The 15,324-nt window shown below is 54.9% G+C and overlaps 4 protein-coding genes across 4 annotated transcripts; 3 read left to right on the top strand and 1 right to left on the bottom strand.

Annotated features, from left to right (window-relative positions):
- Window positions 1-587: 587 nt before the first annotated feature.
- CDEST_10414 (Putative serine/threonine-protein kinase, active) lies at window positions 588-7,081 on the top strand (the record flags this gene model as incomplete). Its single annotated transcript, XM_062926572.1, has 3 exons — window positions 588-1,819; window positions 1,883-2,456; window positions 2,510-7,081. The coding sequence occupies 3 exons, from the start codon at window positions 588-590 to the stop codon at window positions 7,079-7,081; spliced, it is 6,378 nt and encodes a 2,125-aa protein (XP_062782623.1).
- A 1,086-nt stretch (window positions 7,082-8,167) lies between these two features.
- On the top strand, window positions 8,168-9,267 carry CDEST_10413 (Putative auxiliary Activity family 9; the record flags this gene model as incomplete). Its single annotated transcript, XM_062926571.1, has 5 exons — window positions 8,168-8,418; window positions 8,496-8,625; window positions 8,688-8,886; window positions 8,973-9,129; window positions 9,187-9,267. Exons 1-5 carry the CDS (start codon window positions 8,227-8,229, stop codon window positions 9,265-9,267), a joined length of 759 nt encoding a protein of 252 aa, XP_062782622.1. The 5' UTR covers window positions 8,168-8,226.
- A 1,056-nt stretch (window positions 9,268-10,323) lies between these two features.
- Window positions 10,324-11,495, bottom strand: CDEST_10412 (Putative extracellular membrane protein, CFEM). The gene is made up of 2 exons (XM_062926570.1): window positions 10,889-11,495; window positions 10,324-10,816 (listed from the first exon to the last, which is right to left on the bottom strand). The coding sequence occupies exons 1-2, from the start codon at window positions 11,154-11,156 to the stop codon at window positions 10,590-10,592; spliced, it is 495 nt and encodes a 164-aa protein (XP_062782621.1). The 5' UTR covers window positions 11,157-11,495; the 3' UTR covers window positions 10,324-10,589.
- A 2,602-nt stretch (window positions 11,496-14,097) lies between these two features.
- CDEST_10411 (Putative alpha/beta hydrolase-1) lies at window positions 14,098-14,958 on the top strand (the record flags this gene model as incomplete). Its single annotated transcript, XM_062926569.1, has 1 exon — window positions 14,098-14,958. The coding sequence occupies one exon, from the start codon at window positions 14,098-14,100 to the stop codon at window positions 14,956-14,958; it is 861 nt and encodes a 286-aa protein (XP_062782620.1).
- Between the last annotated feature and the right edge of the window lie 366 nt (window positions 14,959-15,324).

Raw genomic sequence — 15,324 nt, 5'->3', positions numbered from 1 at the left:
CCCAAGTGAGGCAATCAAGGACCGGGGCTCTCCGTCTTGGAAAGTATGCGCCTCAGTTACCCGCCGTGAAGCTCCGCGGCGGAGCAAGACCGCTCATAAGTCCCTCTGCGGAAGTGCGAAGAGATAGATCCTGTCCGTCTGTCAGCTTTCGGCCATTTGCAGCATGTGGCTCGTACCCAGCCACCCGCTTTCGGAGAAGTACTCGGCTGCTGACGGACAACGTCACCCTCTGAACAAGGGGTTCTGGCAAGTAGTATTCATGGAATCTAGACTGAGGCACCTGAGTAAGTGGAGATATAGAGCTGATGCCGCCACCCAACGGTTGGTTGCCCGACGTGAGTCTGACTGTCTCAGCAAGCTTGACTGACCATCAACATATGCCACCCATTAGGCGATTCAGCTGTTCAGGCATACTCGGAACCGCCTCACTTTCTGTCAGCCCCGGTGTCGTGTTCGTATTTCTGCCCAAAGTGGCGAACCGATTCATGTTTTGAAATGCGGCCGTCACCAGAACCTCCGACGGGCCTTGGTAGTTTTTTTACCCAGTTCCCAAAATCTTGAGCAGACATCGGTGCTGCCATTGCAACATGGAACGATCCGGCAGACTCTTTTCTGAATGTGCATCTGAAATATGGACCACCGACGAACTGAGTACCTCAACGGTATCGCCCAATGTAGTATTGCAGTCGACCGCAACATCAGAGTTCGAACACAACCATTATGACGCCCTTGATGTGGTCGAGGCCTCGGAAGCGTACCAGGTTCCTTCTGTCACGATCACGCATATTGGAGTCCCGGACGAGAGTATGGGGACGATGCAATTTGCCCTCGGCAACGGCCTCAGTTCGCAGGTTGTGCAGCACGTCACGAGCGAGGAGACAGCGCGGATACTACCAGCAAATACGGTCCTTGCGGTCAAGATATTCATCGCCCGCCCGGTTTTCGGATCGTCATCGGCCGCCAGGGAATCTCGGAGCGACGTCTACGCCACCATCGTGAGAGAGATCAAAGTCATCGGGCACCCACTGCTCCGCGGCCACGAGAACATTGCCCAGCTTCGGTTCATTGCCTGGAGCGAGAAACAGCCGTTTCCTATGCTGGCGATGGAGCTGGGAAACTATGGGACCCTGGACCACATCATATGTAGCCGTGGCAGCGACTCGTCACTTTCCTCTCGTCAGAAGCAGCACATCACTTTGAACATTGCAGTGGGGTTGCGTGCAATTCACCAAGTGGGCTTCATACACGGTGATCTCAAACCAGAGAATATCATCGTTATGAACCACGCGAATCCCAAACGTGGAGTTATTGCCAAGCTGCTTGATTTTGGCGGGAGCTCAGATGACACCCAGAGCGGACCAGCGCACGTCACCCCCTTATGGTGCGCGCCTGAGGTCGAAAGCGGACGAAAGGATGTTGATTGGGCAAAGTGCGACATCTACTCCTATGGTCTCGTCGTAGCCAGCCTTTGGGGGCGTGATGCTTCAGACCAGCTGTACAGTGTCGAGGGGTTGAACAATCAGCTACAAGCCAGTGTCTTGTCCAGATTCACTGGCAACACGCCAACAACCAGCGAAACAGACTTGATGACGCGAGTCAGGAGAATGCAGTCGTCGGATTGGAGAGACACCAACAGCCTCGTATCAGTTCTCAGGAACCAACTGGTGACCAAGCTCCCATCAAACGACTTGGATGTCCCCCACTTGGTCGGCATTATTCTGTCTACGTTGCATGCGAACAGCAATATGCGACCTACTGCCCCAGAGCTGGTCGACATGTTCCAGCCATCATTTAACCGCCTTCGCCGTAACATCCCACGGTAAGTTGTCTCCATGTTTCTGATTTGTTCAACCTGCCCCGGTACTGATATAGCGTAAACTAGCGATAAATTGGTAGAAGACGAAGAGTATGAAGAGGAAGTGGAGGAAGAAGAGGATGAGGAGGGAAAAAAGGAAGAGAAAGAGGATGAAGTACGCTCCGGATTTAAAAAGAAAGCAAACCAGGTCCGCGGTTTGAGGTCAAAGTACTCTGTATTCGCAGACTCTGAACAGATCGATTCCATTTCAGAGGAAGATCACGAAGAGAAAGACTCCAGAATCGACATCGGCAACAGAACCAGTGGCGATCATATCATCCAAGGTTCATCTCTTCTTACCCATACCCTTCCTCGAGTTTTAGCATGGCTTTACTCGGGTGCGGCACGTAAGAAGAAGCGCCGAAGGCACACCTATCGACTACAGCGTCCTAAGAATCCCGATGGTTCACGCTCCCGGGCCGAGAACGGGCTGGCTGTGAAGCACATGCAGCCAACTGGTGAGGAAGTTGGAAAGAAAGAAGAGCCCATAAAGGGGGTAACTGGTGCGGAAGAACCAGAAGTTGACCGGGCTTCCGACGGGAACCTCGACAAGAGTGTGGTCAAGGAGACAGCCCATGAAAAGGTTGCGGCGTTCGATAAGGTGCGTGAAAGTAACCTGAAGATCTTGAAGATCCCTACTAATGACTCCGAAAGGTGGATATTTGGGATATCGGAGTTCATGTGTCGTCATGGTGGACCAACAAGTCTCGGTACTACCTGTCTTTCATTTACCGGCAACATGTCGCTGCTCTCGATGATATCCCAGATCCCGTGGAGTATGTTCGTGCCCTCAATATTGAGGATGTTACTATCTCGATCCCCAAAGACCAGTCATCGATGGACTTTCTCTGCGAGCTACGTCGGAAAACCACGCGGTGGATGTCAAAGGTCTTTCCCGAAGTTACGAGCGGCTCTATTCCGATCCGATATCAGCGAAGGGGCGTACACGCGTTCTATCTTGCCATGTCCAACATAATAGGTCTGGCAGCACCGCGAAATCAAACCCTTGGAGCGGCATGGATGGCTGTTGCAGCCATACAAGGACACGACAAGGCCATGTCCTTGTGCCCTCATATGATTCCCGGGAACAAACTCGAGCCATGGGCTCCCTCGAGACTCTTCTTGTGCCTCGATGCACTTGGGGGGCTAAGAGGCGCCGTTGATCGCCTTGCGCGGCGCTGGCCAGATCATTGGGCAATGATTCAACAACTTCGTCGTCAGCGATCTCATCTGTGTCAACAAGATGGATTTTACTTCAAATCGGACTGCAGAAGAGCTGTGCTGCAGCGTTATGAGGATGCTGCCACCGTTGAAGAGTTGGAGGAAGGTCAGTTCACGACTTTCACAGGCGCATTGATGGCTGGGACCGTTTCCGATGTGAGGAGCCTGCTAGAAGGGGTGATACAGAATACCTCTCACCCTCAAGACGCCTCCGATATGGTGCCGATTCTGTTAAACTGGTTGCCGTTCTCCGGATTGCCAGATCACGAGGCTAGCGAGCTTGTACCTCTGGCATATGAAGCCGGAGCCCAGCTTGACATCCGCGGCGAAATTCAAACCACCCATCTCGGCATTAAGCACGCAAATATGTCACCAATCTCCGGCTCCATCCTGAAAGGCCGGCCTCTCGTTGCCCTTGCGATCATCGCCTTGCACGAGAAACTCGACGAGCCTATCGAAGATTTCCAGGCATCTCTATACTTCGCATCGTCTTTCCTCTTCCACGAGATCGTGAGAAGGATGCTACAGCTTCACAGGGAGAAGCCGTGGCTTTGCTTCGAGGGGTCCCGGCGATGGAAAAGAAAAACCAAGACCCTTTCGAGCATCCTGCGCTTCTCAATGCTCAAGCGCGGGGGCCATCAAATAGTCGAGGCTGAACGGTTCGCCATTCATGGGGAGAGCTTTGCATCAGCGAAGAAGGAGACTGAGCGGTTGCTTCTGGAGAGTGGAGCAGAACCAGAGCGCACAACCGTCGAGAAAGCCATCTTCCATGACGAAACGGATAGCTTACGGCTGATCGTTGGTCATCTAGGACCATCGAAGCTCTTTAGACATCTAAGAACTACTTCATTCCAGCTGGGCCGACTGTGCATAGAGTTGGGAGCCATGAACTGCTTCACGTACCTCTTGACCCAGAACTTCATCCGCACCACAGAAGGTGGCGATGGTGGCAAACTTGTGCACTTCGCCGCCGACCGGGTCCCGGAAAAGAGAGATTTCCTTTCCGCTCTGCTAAAACACGGTGCAGATATCATGACTACGGACGCCAGAGGCCATACAACTCTGCACTTGGCCATGTTGCGGCGAGATGTGGTGGCCGTAGACATGCTTTCCCAGCACTGCTCCGAGGAACAGCTCGCCGACCTACTAAGCCGGCACCCCAGCACCGGCCGCTCGATATTTTCCGACCTCATCCTGATACAATCACCTTACTTAGGGATCCCCTTTGAGGGTCTGCAATGGTTGGCGAATCGTGGTGGTGTACACTATTACGGGGCCTCCGCCGAAAGCTGGGACTGGCCTGTTTGGCACAATATCGTCGACCGTCCCAGGCCGACTACGAGAACCGCACAGTTGTCACAGGCGAAGCTGGTAGCGTTTCTACTGGGGTTGGAAACGTTCTCGGAAAGGATGCAGACCGAAATGTGTACGCCTTGTCAGGAGCTTATACTCCACCACGCGGCCTGGAATGGTCACGTTGACATTGTGCGGTTACTCCTTCAGCATAATTTTGACGTAAACGCCGTATCTGAGAATCCAGGATGGGCCAAACGGGATCTAACACCGACGATGACGGTATTGGAATTGGTATGGACGAGGCTGAGGAGCGGCGACGTTCCTGCAGTGATTCAGGCGGCCGGTCGCCTCGAAGTCATCAAATGGCACGAGTCTCTCAGCGAGGTTGTTGACCTACTTGTTGCAGCTGGAGCTCGTTCAAGTACGTTTTACTGGGATCGAAGGTGGGCGGTCCAACTTGAAGTTCTGGATCGACAGCCACTAGGGTCGACTATTCTCTTCAACCGCGGAGAGGCCATTATCGGGAGCTGGCCAGAGCCACTACCATCTGCTGCTCGGTTGGCGGGAGACGGACGACCCAAGGCAGCGAAGAAGTGGACTGATCGTAAGTATCAGTTGATTCCGTACTTCGATTCGAAGTCTCGGCAGCTCAATCGTCGAAGCGAAGCGGGACAAGAGGAGGCCAGGGACGCCAGCGATTGCGACTCTTCTACAGAGAGTGTAGAGGACGGTGAAAGAAATTTACCCCTTTTGTTCTGGCCGAAGAAGCAGCCGCCACGGGAAACCACCAGAGCTCTGTTCCTAGGCGGCAAACGCACTCCCAAGATGGCCGGCGAGTCGCGAGAGACACTTGAAGTAGCTTTGGCACAAATGCCTCGCTGGGTTCGAACAGACTACGTCGAAGGCACAACAACACCGCTTCACATCGCTGCCCTAAGGAACGATACAGACACCCTCAAAATTTTGTTGGAATCCGAGAATGTTCCAATCGACATTGAGGACGAGTTGGGATTCACCGCCTTATGCCTGGCGGCTTCCGAGGGCCACGAAGCGGCTGTTCGGCTCCTATTCCAGAGCGGTGCCGCCCTGGTCAAACCTCTTCCGACTGAAGATTCGAAAAAGGTTGAGCCACTACACTGTTGCGTCCTCTTGCCGTTCTCTAAACCTTCTATGATTGAGCTACTTCTCAAGCTGGGGGCAGATCCCAACTCAAAAACCGCCGCTGTAAAGAATAGCCGGAGCTTTACGGTTTTGACTGGCTGTCTCATCGTGTCCGACAGGCCGGACATCGTGCAGACGCTCATCAACGGCGGTGCCAATCTCGATCCGTTCCAAGAGCCCGAGTGGAACGCTCTTGCAAGTGCCATCACCTACAATCGGCTTAAGAGCCTACGAGTTCTTTTGTCTGCTTCAACAACCCCGTGGAGAGGACCCTACGGCATAAACCTAGTCCAGTTTGCCGCGCGTTATGCGCAGCATGGTGATTCGGCAGTGAAGTTCTTGTTGGACTTCGTAGCCGAGCATCCAGAGTCGCCGCATTCTGCGGGACTCGAACTCGATGCCGTGGACAACTTCAAAATGAACGCCCTATCTTACGCCGCACATGCGGGCAACCTTGCCGCTGTCGAGCTGTTGCTGGCACGGGGCGCAAATGTGAACGCAGTCTTGCGAAAAGGATGGACTGCGCTGTTCTGGGCTGCTCGGCGTGGGAACCCGCAGATCGTTAGGGCCTTGCTGACGAAGGGGGCTAATGTCCATGCCATGGACGAAGAAGGGTCCCAGCCCCTGACTTCGGTGTTGAACAAGAAACGGACGAAGGATATGGACAAAGTTGCTCTGATTCTGTTGGAACATAATGCCAGCTTCAACGGGGCCATCACCGTCAAGCAGCTTCCCAAAGCGTTGAGCTGGGCCGCCATGTCTGGACGACTAGACTGCATCCGAATGCTGCTTGACCGTGGGGCGAACGTCAACAGATGTTCGAGCAACGCCGGGTGTGCGGTTCTGCTGTCTGCATCAGAACACGGCCAGCTAGATGCTGTAAGGCTGTTGCTCGAGCGGGGCGCGGACATCCTTGCTGTGGACAAGAACGGACGTTCGGCGATGTTCTTGGCGATGGACTCTGGCCACCGGGACGTCGTGAACCTTCTCGCAACCCGTGGCGCTGATCTGAACTCGCGAACCGAGAATGGTGGCACCGCTCTTTTCTGGGCGGCGTCGAACGGCTTCCTGGATACTGGGAAGCTGCTTGTTGAGAGGGGGCAAGATGTAAACGCGGTCGACGGGGAGGGAGAGACTGCCCTATTTGCCGCCGCATTGAAAGGCCACGGGGGGGTTGTCAACTTCTTGCTTGACCGCGGGGCCGACGTCAACCACAGAAACAAGAACGCCTCCACCGTGATCATAAGAGTGGTCGATTGCATTGCCCAGAACACACGACTTCCTACCAATCTTGGCCGAGAGGCTGGGGAGGTCGCCGCTTTGAGTCAAGCCCTACTTGATACGCTGGGCATATTGGTCTCAAGAGGCGCTGATATGGCTGTGCTGAACGAATTCCGGTATTTCAAGATTGAACATGAGGGGAAGACGGAGATTTCAAGGGATCGGATTGCAGATGGAAAATGTGTCTTTTCAACTTGGAGCTCAGATGAAGAGATAGAGGCTATGGGGGTGGAATGGGATCCGTTGAATGGAGTAGACGCGGCGTAGGAGTCCAGGGAAAGAAACTTGATTCAGAGAACAACTTACTTCTTTAATTTGGTTGGAATTGCATCCTCTAATGCTGGATCTCATCATGTGGCTAGCACGTACCCATACAGCCGGGTTAGAAGTTTTTCAAAAGGTCTGGAAGGATAATGCGATGGTTGTTGAATTGGCTGTTTTGTAAACGCAGATAGTGTTGAGTGTCAGTGTGCCTGAGGGACAAAGAACGTTTGCATCGAGCGATTTCATTCCCAAGTTTTCCAGTCGACGGGTTTCTTGGAGTTTTTCACGGTGGCTTCTTCTTTACACTTGATGGTATGCAATGTAGCGAAGTCGCTTGCCAACGTGCTTAGACTGATACTCAGTAACAAACATAACCCGAATGGCTTGAAGCAATCACGCATCTGGAATTCGACCTCGATATAAAAGACTGACGAGAGCTTTTTTGGACGAAAGCACAAGACTCTTCAGTTTCTGTATTCCCCATGAACCCCCTGGGGCAATCTAGATGATCCGCCAACCTGAAGCGGACACGGACACAGCTTTGCCAAGAATCCACATGCCCCTCAATAAGTCTAAAACTCGCCTAAGCCACATCGAGACTATCGACAGCACTTTGAGCAATCAAGCTCACACCGTCATCTCTATCGAGAGCCAATCTCAGTCTTTCCCCTGCTTGGCATTCTGGACGATCTGCAGAAAGCCAACCTCGCACCGTTGGGGGATGGCCCCGTTTGGGCAGAATTCCCACCAATTAGTCCCGTGTCCGGAAGCACTGCCGACGGGCTCGTTGTTTATTCCACGCAGACGCACCGGAGGCTGTCCTCGTCAATGCTCGTGGGTGCCAAGACGAGTCCAATCAGAGAAAGCCTTTATCGTGGGCTCCCTGCGGCCGGAGTGGACTGAAGGGCGTTTGCAACTGACCGTTGGACGGTGATGAAGGGGGCAGATAAAGCTCACTGCAACGCGCCAAGCCTTCGGAGCAGAGTCCACTAACCAGGGAACCAAATCCGACGCCGCCGAGAGGATATATATGTAGAGGTGGGCGGTGCGTTGACGCTTCAATCTGTGATTCTGTCTGCAGTACGGTCATTCTTTTCTTCCAACCCTTTCATTCGTTTCTTCAGTTCCTGTGGTGCTATTTTCTCAACATGAAGTTCACCTCCGTCTCCGTTGTCTCCGCGCTGGCCGCGACGGCCTCTGCCCACGGCTATGTCCAACAGATCTTGCTCGGCGAGAACCTCGTCAGCACCTGGAACCCCTATAAGGACGCGTCCAAGAAGGTCAACAAGATCACCCGCAAGTTCAGGGACAATGGCCCGGTGACTGATGGACTCTTCACGGTAAGACAAGACTTTAGGCTTCCTCCTTCCCATACAGTCGCCTGCTCGAATCCCGCTCTAACTCGTTCGACCAACAGACCGACGCCATCACCTGCAACATCGCCTCCGACAAGAACAATGTGCCTTCTACCGAGACGGCTAGCGTCCCGGCCGGCAGCAACGTCAAGTTTATGTGGACTGAGTGGAAGAGCGACCACCCCGGCCCTAGTACGTTTAGATGATAACAATGGCCATTGATCCGTGTGGGAGAGATGCTTACTTGGCGATAGTCATGACCTACCTTGCCGACTGCGGCGGCAAGTGCAGCGAGTTCGACGGCAGCAAGGGCAACGTCTGGGTCAAGATCGACCAGTCGGGCTACGACGCCAACGAGGCCATCCCCTGGGCCAGCAAGCGTCTCCCGGAGCAGAACAGCACCTACACCATCAAGCTGCCCGCCACGATTGCCCCCGGCGAATACATCCTCAGGTTGGTGTTCACTTTTGTGTTCTTTTTCGTCTTGGGATGGGGGAGAGAGGGGAGAAATCTCGTACTAATAATCTCTTCGACGACAGACACGAGATCCTCGGCCTGCAGCGGACCAACAAGGACGGCAACCTGGCCCAGTTCTACCCCGGCTGCCACCAGATCACCGTCACCGGCGGCGGAGCTACCAAGCTTCCCGAGGGCATTGCTCTGCCTGGTGCCTACAAGGCGGACGACACCGAGTCGGTAAGTATCATGGATGGCTTCTAGGGTGATATTTGAGCCTCTCTGACAGGACGTTAGATCTTCTTAGACTACCGCAAGGTCACCTCCTACACTCCTCCCGGCGGCCCTGTTTGGGGTGACGATGGCTGGGCTCAGTGATGCTCGCGTCGCTTCATGGGAGATTTTCATCATTCTACTTGTACATAGTTGGCATTCGTGCCTCCTGCAGATATGATTGAGCTTACATATAACTACTTTTGCCCGCAAGACGAGGCAGCTGCCCAGGCTATTCTTTCTCTGGTGACCGGCCTCACTGGTGTGTGTGTGTGTGTGAGTGTGTGCCAAACGCTGCGGAAGCAAATTGCAAAACAACATAGGCACCCTAAGCGTCGAAGCTAAGCCTCATAGATCTATGGCCCATCAATGGGGAGACAACCTGATCCGGCAAAGATCATCTTCGGCTCGTCTTAGGGGGGTGGGAAGACATCAACGGCGATACCCCTCAGGGCCCAGACCAGTCGCTTTGCCGATGGTAGACGAGAAAGATCGCCAGAGCCTTCCACGATGACACCGGAAGTCCATCTGATACGCTGCGTATCTTCGTCGTTGGCCTTATAGCATCCTCCAGCCGCCGTGGGCAGATGAACGAGACGTCGACACCGGTCTGTTCTATCACGTCCTCGGCCCAGCTTGTTTCTATTAGACCTGATATATTGCCCCCTTTTCCGCAGGACCGAAGCCGAAAAGCCCCCTCATGGAATGGTGGATGTACTGCTACTGTGGTAGAACCTGTCGATACAGCTACTGAGCTGGCTCTATAACAGAAGCGGTGATGGTTGACTGACCAAGGGCGAAGCGACGGGGATGTATAAGAGGTGCAGTATAAGCAAAGAGCGTGTGTAGTTATCTAGCCGGAGTAGGCGCAATAATACACTGACATCCTCATCCATTGGGTGGTTGGAATACTGGTGGGTGAATATCTTCCATCGCACACAAGGGTGGGTTATGAGATCTGCTGCCTCAAAGTTGACCGAGTGGCATCGGCGTTGTCGCTAGCAAAGACAGATGGGCGACAGGTCAAACTCGATCGAACCTCTGTGCCAGCTTTCGCGGCCAGATAGGGAGGGAAACGATGCATCAAAATTTGGATTGCAATTCAGATTCGTCAGTCAACAGCATAACAATTCTGCAGTGGACTGCTACTATGATGTCTAACGGTTGGCGTCAACGTCCATGACGTCGGCCTGTTCATGATGAAAAGCTTCTGGGGGTGCCCTCCAGGCCGCGCCCGATTCCATCGAAGAAGTCTGATAAAAGATGCTCTCTATCCGCACGTGAAAGAACGCATGCGCCCGTGCCTGAAGCGTCCCAAGACTTGCCCAAAACCACCCCCAATGCGCCAGTGTCCGGGTTCCTCCCTATGTTTTTGAATGTCCGAAAAAAAAGTCAAGTCGAAAAAAAGCTTGCAAGGGCCGCCCAATCTACAAGGCGATGGCGGCCAGAGCGACGGCGCCGGCGCCGAGGATGCCGTAGTAGCCGTTGGTGGGCCGCGCGGCGGCGGCGGCGGGGGTGGCCGTGGCCGTGGCGGCGCTGCCGCCGGTCGCGGTGCCGAGGGCGCCGGTGACGAGGTTCGAGGCGGACGCGATGTCGGACGCGGCGGGGTTGTTGTCGACCTCGGAACAGATCTGGGGTGCGATCCTCGCGGCCTCTGTGGTGGAGGAGGGCTTGTTAGCAGTGATCATCGATAGAGAGAGATGGGATGAGATGGATATGTACGTACTGGCAATGTCATCGGCAGAGCAGCCCGCCGTCAGTACGCAGGGTGTCAGGGAGGCGATGAGGCGTTCCTGGCTGTCGCACAGGCAGGTGAAGTCTGTTGTCGCGCAACCGATGTTGCTGGCGGCGGTGTTGAGGCAGGTGACGGCGCAGGTGGGCAGTTGGCTGATGAGGCCCGGCAGGCCGGTCGATCCGGAGGAGGACGCGGTGGTGGTGGCGGACTGGGCGGCGGCGAGGCCGGAGAGCAGGCCGAGCGTGATGATGAACTGCATCTTGGGGATCTTGGGAGGTTGGTGGTGGGGTTGTGTTGGTGGTGGTTGTTTTGATGCTGATAGACGAAAGCTTTGATGGTTGATCAAGAAGGTCCGGTTTCGAAGATCAGAATGATGATGCTTGGTCTCGGGTGGGTTGATTGATAAATCGAGCGAGCAGCGAGAGGCGGCAGATAGGAGAACAATGCGCAATTAGAGAGACCCTTGGGAGAGAAAAGTGGTGCTTCTGAGATTGCGGTTGCGGGTATCAATCGGTGATGCGGAAGATCAAGAGGGTATTCGAAAGACTGCGGAGACAGGCTGGAGATTGATTGAGCTATCGAGGGATGGAGTCGGGCACTTTTGTAAAATAATGAGAATACTGAGAAGAAGCAGAGGAGGAGAGACCGTGGGATAATAAACAAGAAAGCCGTCAAAGAGCAGCTTCGGACTCGCCAGCAAGGTTCAAGGGAGTTGCGAGTAGGTGTTGTCCAGACTCTATTTCTAAACGTCGATAGGCGCGTGCCGAGAGAATACGAGACGTGTACCCATACATACAAACCCAGGAAGGGAGGGAGGGGGGCGGATGACGGGAGGGATTCTTGTCGATACGAAAGGAGGATGACAGGCTGGGCTGGACTGAACTAGGCAAACAGCAATGGCAATCTTGCGTCCATCCAGTAGTTGGTCATCCATTCCGCTACAAACTTGGCTGAGAGATTGGCCAACAACAGGAGACGGGAGATGAAGCTGGCTGGACGTGTGAGATCAGCGAGCTGGAAGGCTCCGGTTTTCTGGTTCAACACTGCCTCGATGCCGCGCGGTCATCCTTGGCAGGCTCTGGCCATTCTGTTCTGCATCCCTGGATCCTCTTGGGTCTTCTGGGATACTCATGGGTCCTCTTTGGGCCCCGGGGTTTGGTCTGGCTGTGCACAAATAGAATAAACTGTGTTTGCTGTGCTGCGTGCTTGTTGTATGGGGCTTTTCGATTTTCCATCGGGAGTTGGTCAGTTGCATGTTGATGGCAGAGCAATGCAAGCCGGGGGAGGGCAGTGGCACAAAAACGAGACCGAGAGAGAGGTGTTGTACTTTACTGTACACTGTACCTTTGCACAGCATGGCAATGCTTTCGTGGCACTCACTCTGTACACGTCAATGGATATAGTTCTCTAGCCTACCTAGCCAAAGTTTAGACGATGCCCTGTGTGACCTGACTGCCAGATAGGTTCTAGATGCGTCGTAGAACGCGCCCCCCCGTCTCCTCCTCACCTTAAACCACACCACGCCCACGAACGTCCGGAAGCGAGGGGAAGAAAGGGGGCTCCGCACCGCCCATCGTGTGAGGTCACTCTTAATTTAGAGCGGGTGGCTTGCAGACCCCCCTGACGTGTCTCCGTCGAGCCATTGCTTGGCAAGGGTGAGACTCGCTGTGGGAGAGAGAGAGAGACTGACTGAGACTTCCCTGCAATGACACAGTGGTTCAGTGAGGGGAGACCGGGGCTGCCATGCTTCATCTCACTCACTGGGCTTTCGCTTTCACTCAGTCGTCTCTCACTGCCACTCACTCTCCAGTCTTCTCCCAGTATCCACTCACCCACACCTCACTCACTCACTCATTCTCCTCTCACTCATTCCCGCCCAGTTCCACTTCGCATCTTACTTCGCATCTCACTCGACAAGAGAGGCGGCGAGGGGCGGTGTTTGATTGGCATGAAACACCAGACAAGCCCCCTGGTCATCCGTGGACCGAACGTCTCAGCGAGAAAGAGACAACAAGCTTTAGGCTTCAGCAGCCTTCAGATGGCAGTGCACCCGCCGTGGGGCTCCCTGCCACGGCCTTCTTTCTACTCAGGCCGACTTGTAGAAATACACCAGCAGCTGGGCACATCGTCGTGAGGGTATCAAGCTGGATTCCGCAGAATCTTCCCGCGGGCTCCGTATCCCCCCCGTCCGTCCCGGCTCAAGAACCCCGGGGCGTTGGCTTCTGTCGCAAAAACGTGCTACCGCCCCTAAGAAACATCGTGATCGCGGTCATAGCTCGCTTTCGGTAACGGGGCACCGACGAATCTAGACATGCTGCTGAACCGGCAGACTGCGAGGCGCACTGAACACGTCGTTAGACCTCAGAAGCTTTTTCCTCTTCTGCTGCATGTCCTCCACGTTTGAGCACACCCATCCTGACAGCGACGGCTGCACGCAATGCCGTAAGAATGATCGCCGTGTCGTCTGAAGCACTCGACCGTCCACTCTGAAGCTCGAGCCAAGACGGCCCGGGGTTTCCAAGGGCTTGTCGAGAGCCCGGGGTCGAAGGCAGTGCAGACACGTCGTTCTGTGCAGAACCCTTGGTGGAGGTCATTTGGCTCATTTCGCCAGCGCCGTTTCAGTCAATTTCCTACCATCACCGCCGTGGTGATATCAGGTGGAAATTGGTACCGAGGGTCCAGCAGAGCCAGCCCCCCTCGCTGGCCGGTGGGCGGTCCAAGTCTGGCCTTGCGTGAAAGATGGTACAGATGAACCATGGTTCCTTGCGGGAGATTGATCCAGTGAGCGAAGAAATGGGTTGTGCCAAGTATTTGGAGATGATCAGACAGCATGACGAGACTTTGTTGGAACAACGAGAATGCGGTAGATGCGACGGTTTGGAACAGGCCTACACTCGGCAAGCTGACCATACGCCGACCTGGCGGCCCCAAGTGTCACTTTGCCCGATTTCGTCGGCGCCAACCCCCGATAGACGTCTCCACTTCGGCAGCTTGCCCGACACCATCACGGCACACCGAAGTCTTGCCCGCCGTGCCGGACTCAACATGGCGACTTGTGCCGTGCTCTGGGCTCTTGACTATAAGAAGCAGAGTTTTTGAAAATGAAAAAGCAAGCTTGGGAACCCTCTTCAGTATTCATACTATGGTTGCCAGAAGACCTTGACAATCTGCCGTTGGACAATTAATTCCACGACTTCACGATGACAAAGAGAGATTTGACCTCGGCCGCTAACGGCACCCGGCCCTCCGCCATCAATCTCATATGGGAACAGCTTCCGCTCGTCATAGACAACACCGAGTTGTCCATATCTACCGTCCGCCGCAGCGGCGCCGGCGACCCCGTCCTCTTCCTCCACGGCTTCGGCAGCACCAAGGAAGACTACACCGACGTCGTCCTCTACGACGCCATGGCAGGCCATCCCATCATCGCCTACGACGCCCCAGGGAGCGGCGCCTCCACCGTCTCCGACTACTCGGCCATCTGCATGCCGTTCCTCGTCGCCGTCGCGGAGGCCGTGCTCGAGGCCCACGGCGTCTCGAGCTTCCACCTCGTCGGCCACTCCATGGGCGGCCTGACGGGCCTGCTGCTCGCGCGGCGCAACCCGGGCGCCGTGCGGAGCTTCGTCAACATCAAGGGGAACCTCGCCCCCGAGGACTGCTTCCTCAGCAGGCAGATCCTCGACTTCCCGGCCGATGAGGGGCCCGACGCCTTCGTCGCCGCCTTCGTCGAGCGGACGCGCCGGTCGCCGGACTACGGGAACGGCGTCTACGCGGCGGCGTTCCGGGCCAAGGTGCGGCCTGGCGCGGTGAAGCCGACGTTCGAGTCCATGGTCGACTACACGGACAACGGGGGCCTGCTGGAGAGCTTCGAGTCGCTTTCCTGCCCGAGGATGTTCATGTTCGGCGTGTCGTACAACGGGCTTAGCTACTTGCCGCGGATCGCGGAGGCCGGCGTCCAGCTGGCGGAGATCCCGGAGAGCGGTCACTTCGTCATGTACTCGAACCCCATGGCGATGTGGCGGCGCATTGGCATGTTTTTGGCCGAGGTTGTAAAGGAATAGGACACCGAGGTTGGGGAGCAAGCGGGCACCATACAATTCTCTGTCTTTGGATTACATCCTTTGGTTAGGAAGTTTCTGCGCGCCTCCGTAATGCTCTACCCGGTAACAAAAGAGTAGCTCATACCCAATCTTGACACACTCTAATAAACATTCTCATCCAATTGTTGGCATCAGATCACCTGCCAAGCACCATTAAGATATTCTTGACTTCAGAGTGTTTCTTTCAGTCATTGAAGCGTCGGTCTACCGTCGGTTTCTTCAACCTCCGAGTCTCAGAACAACTGCTTCAAACACCAAAAGAACAAGAGGTTCGATCCTCCATATCTTCATGTTTGGCGGCTTGATTTCCCCTTCTGGACTCGCAGC

Source organism: Colletotrichum destructivum, chromosome 6 (assembly GCF_034447905.1).
Source record: "Colletotrichum destructivum chromosome 6, complete sequence".
Taxonomy (NCBI): domain Eukaryota; kingdom Fungi; phylum Ascomycota; class Sordariomycetes; order Glomerellales; family Glomerellaceae; genus Colletotrichum; species Colletotrichum destructivum.
Note: the sequence above shows the minus strand (reverse complement) of the source record. Positions and strands in the feature narration are given on the sequence as shown.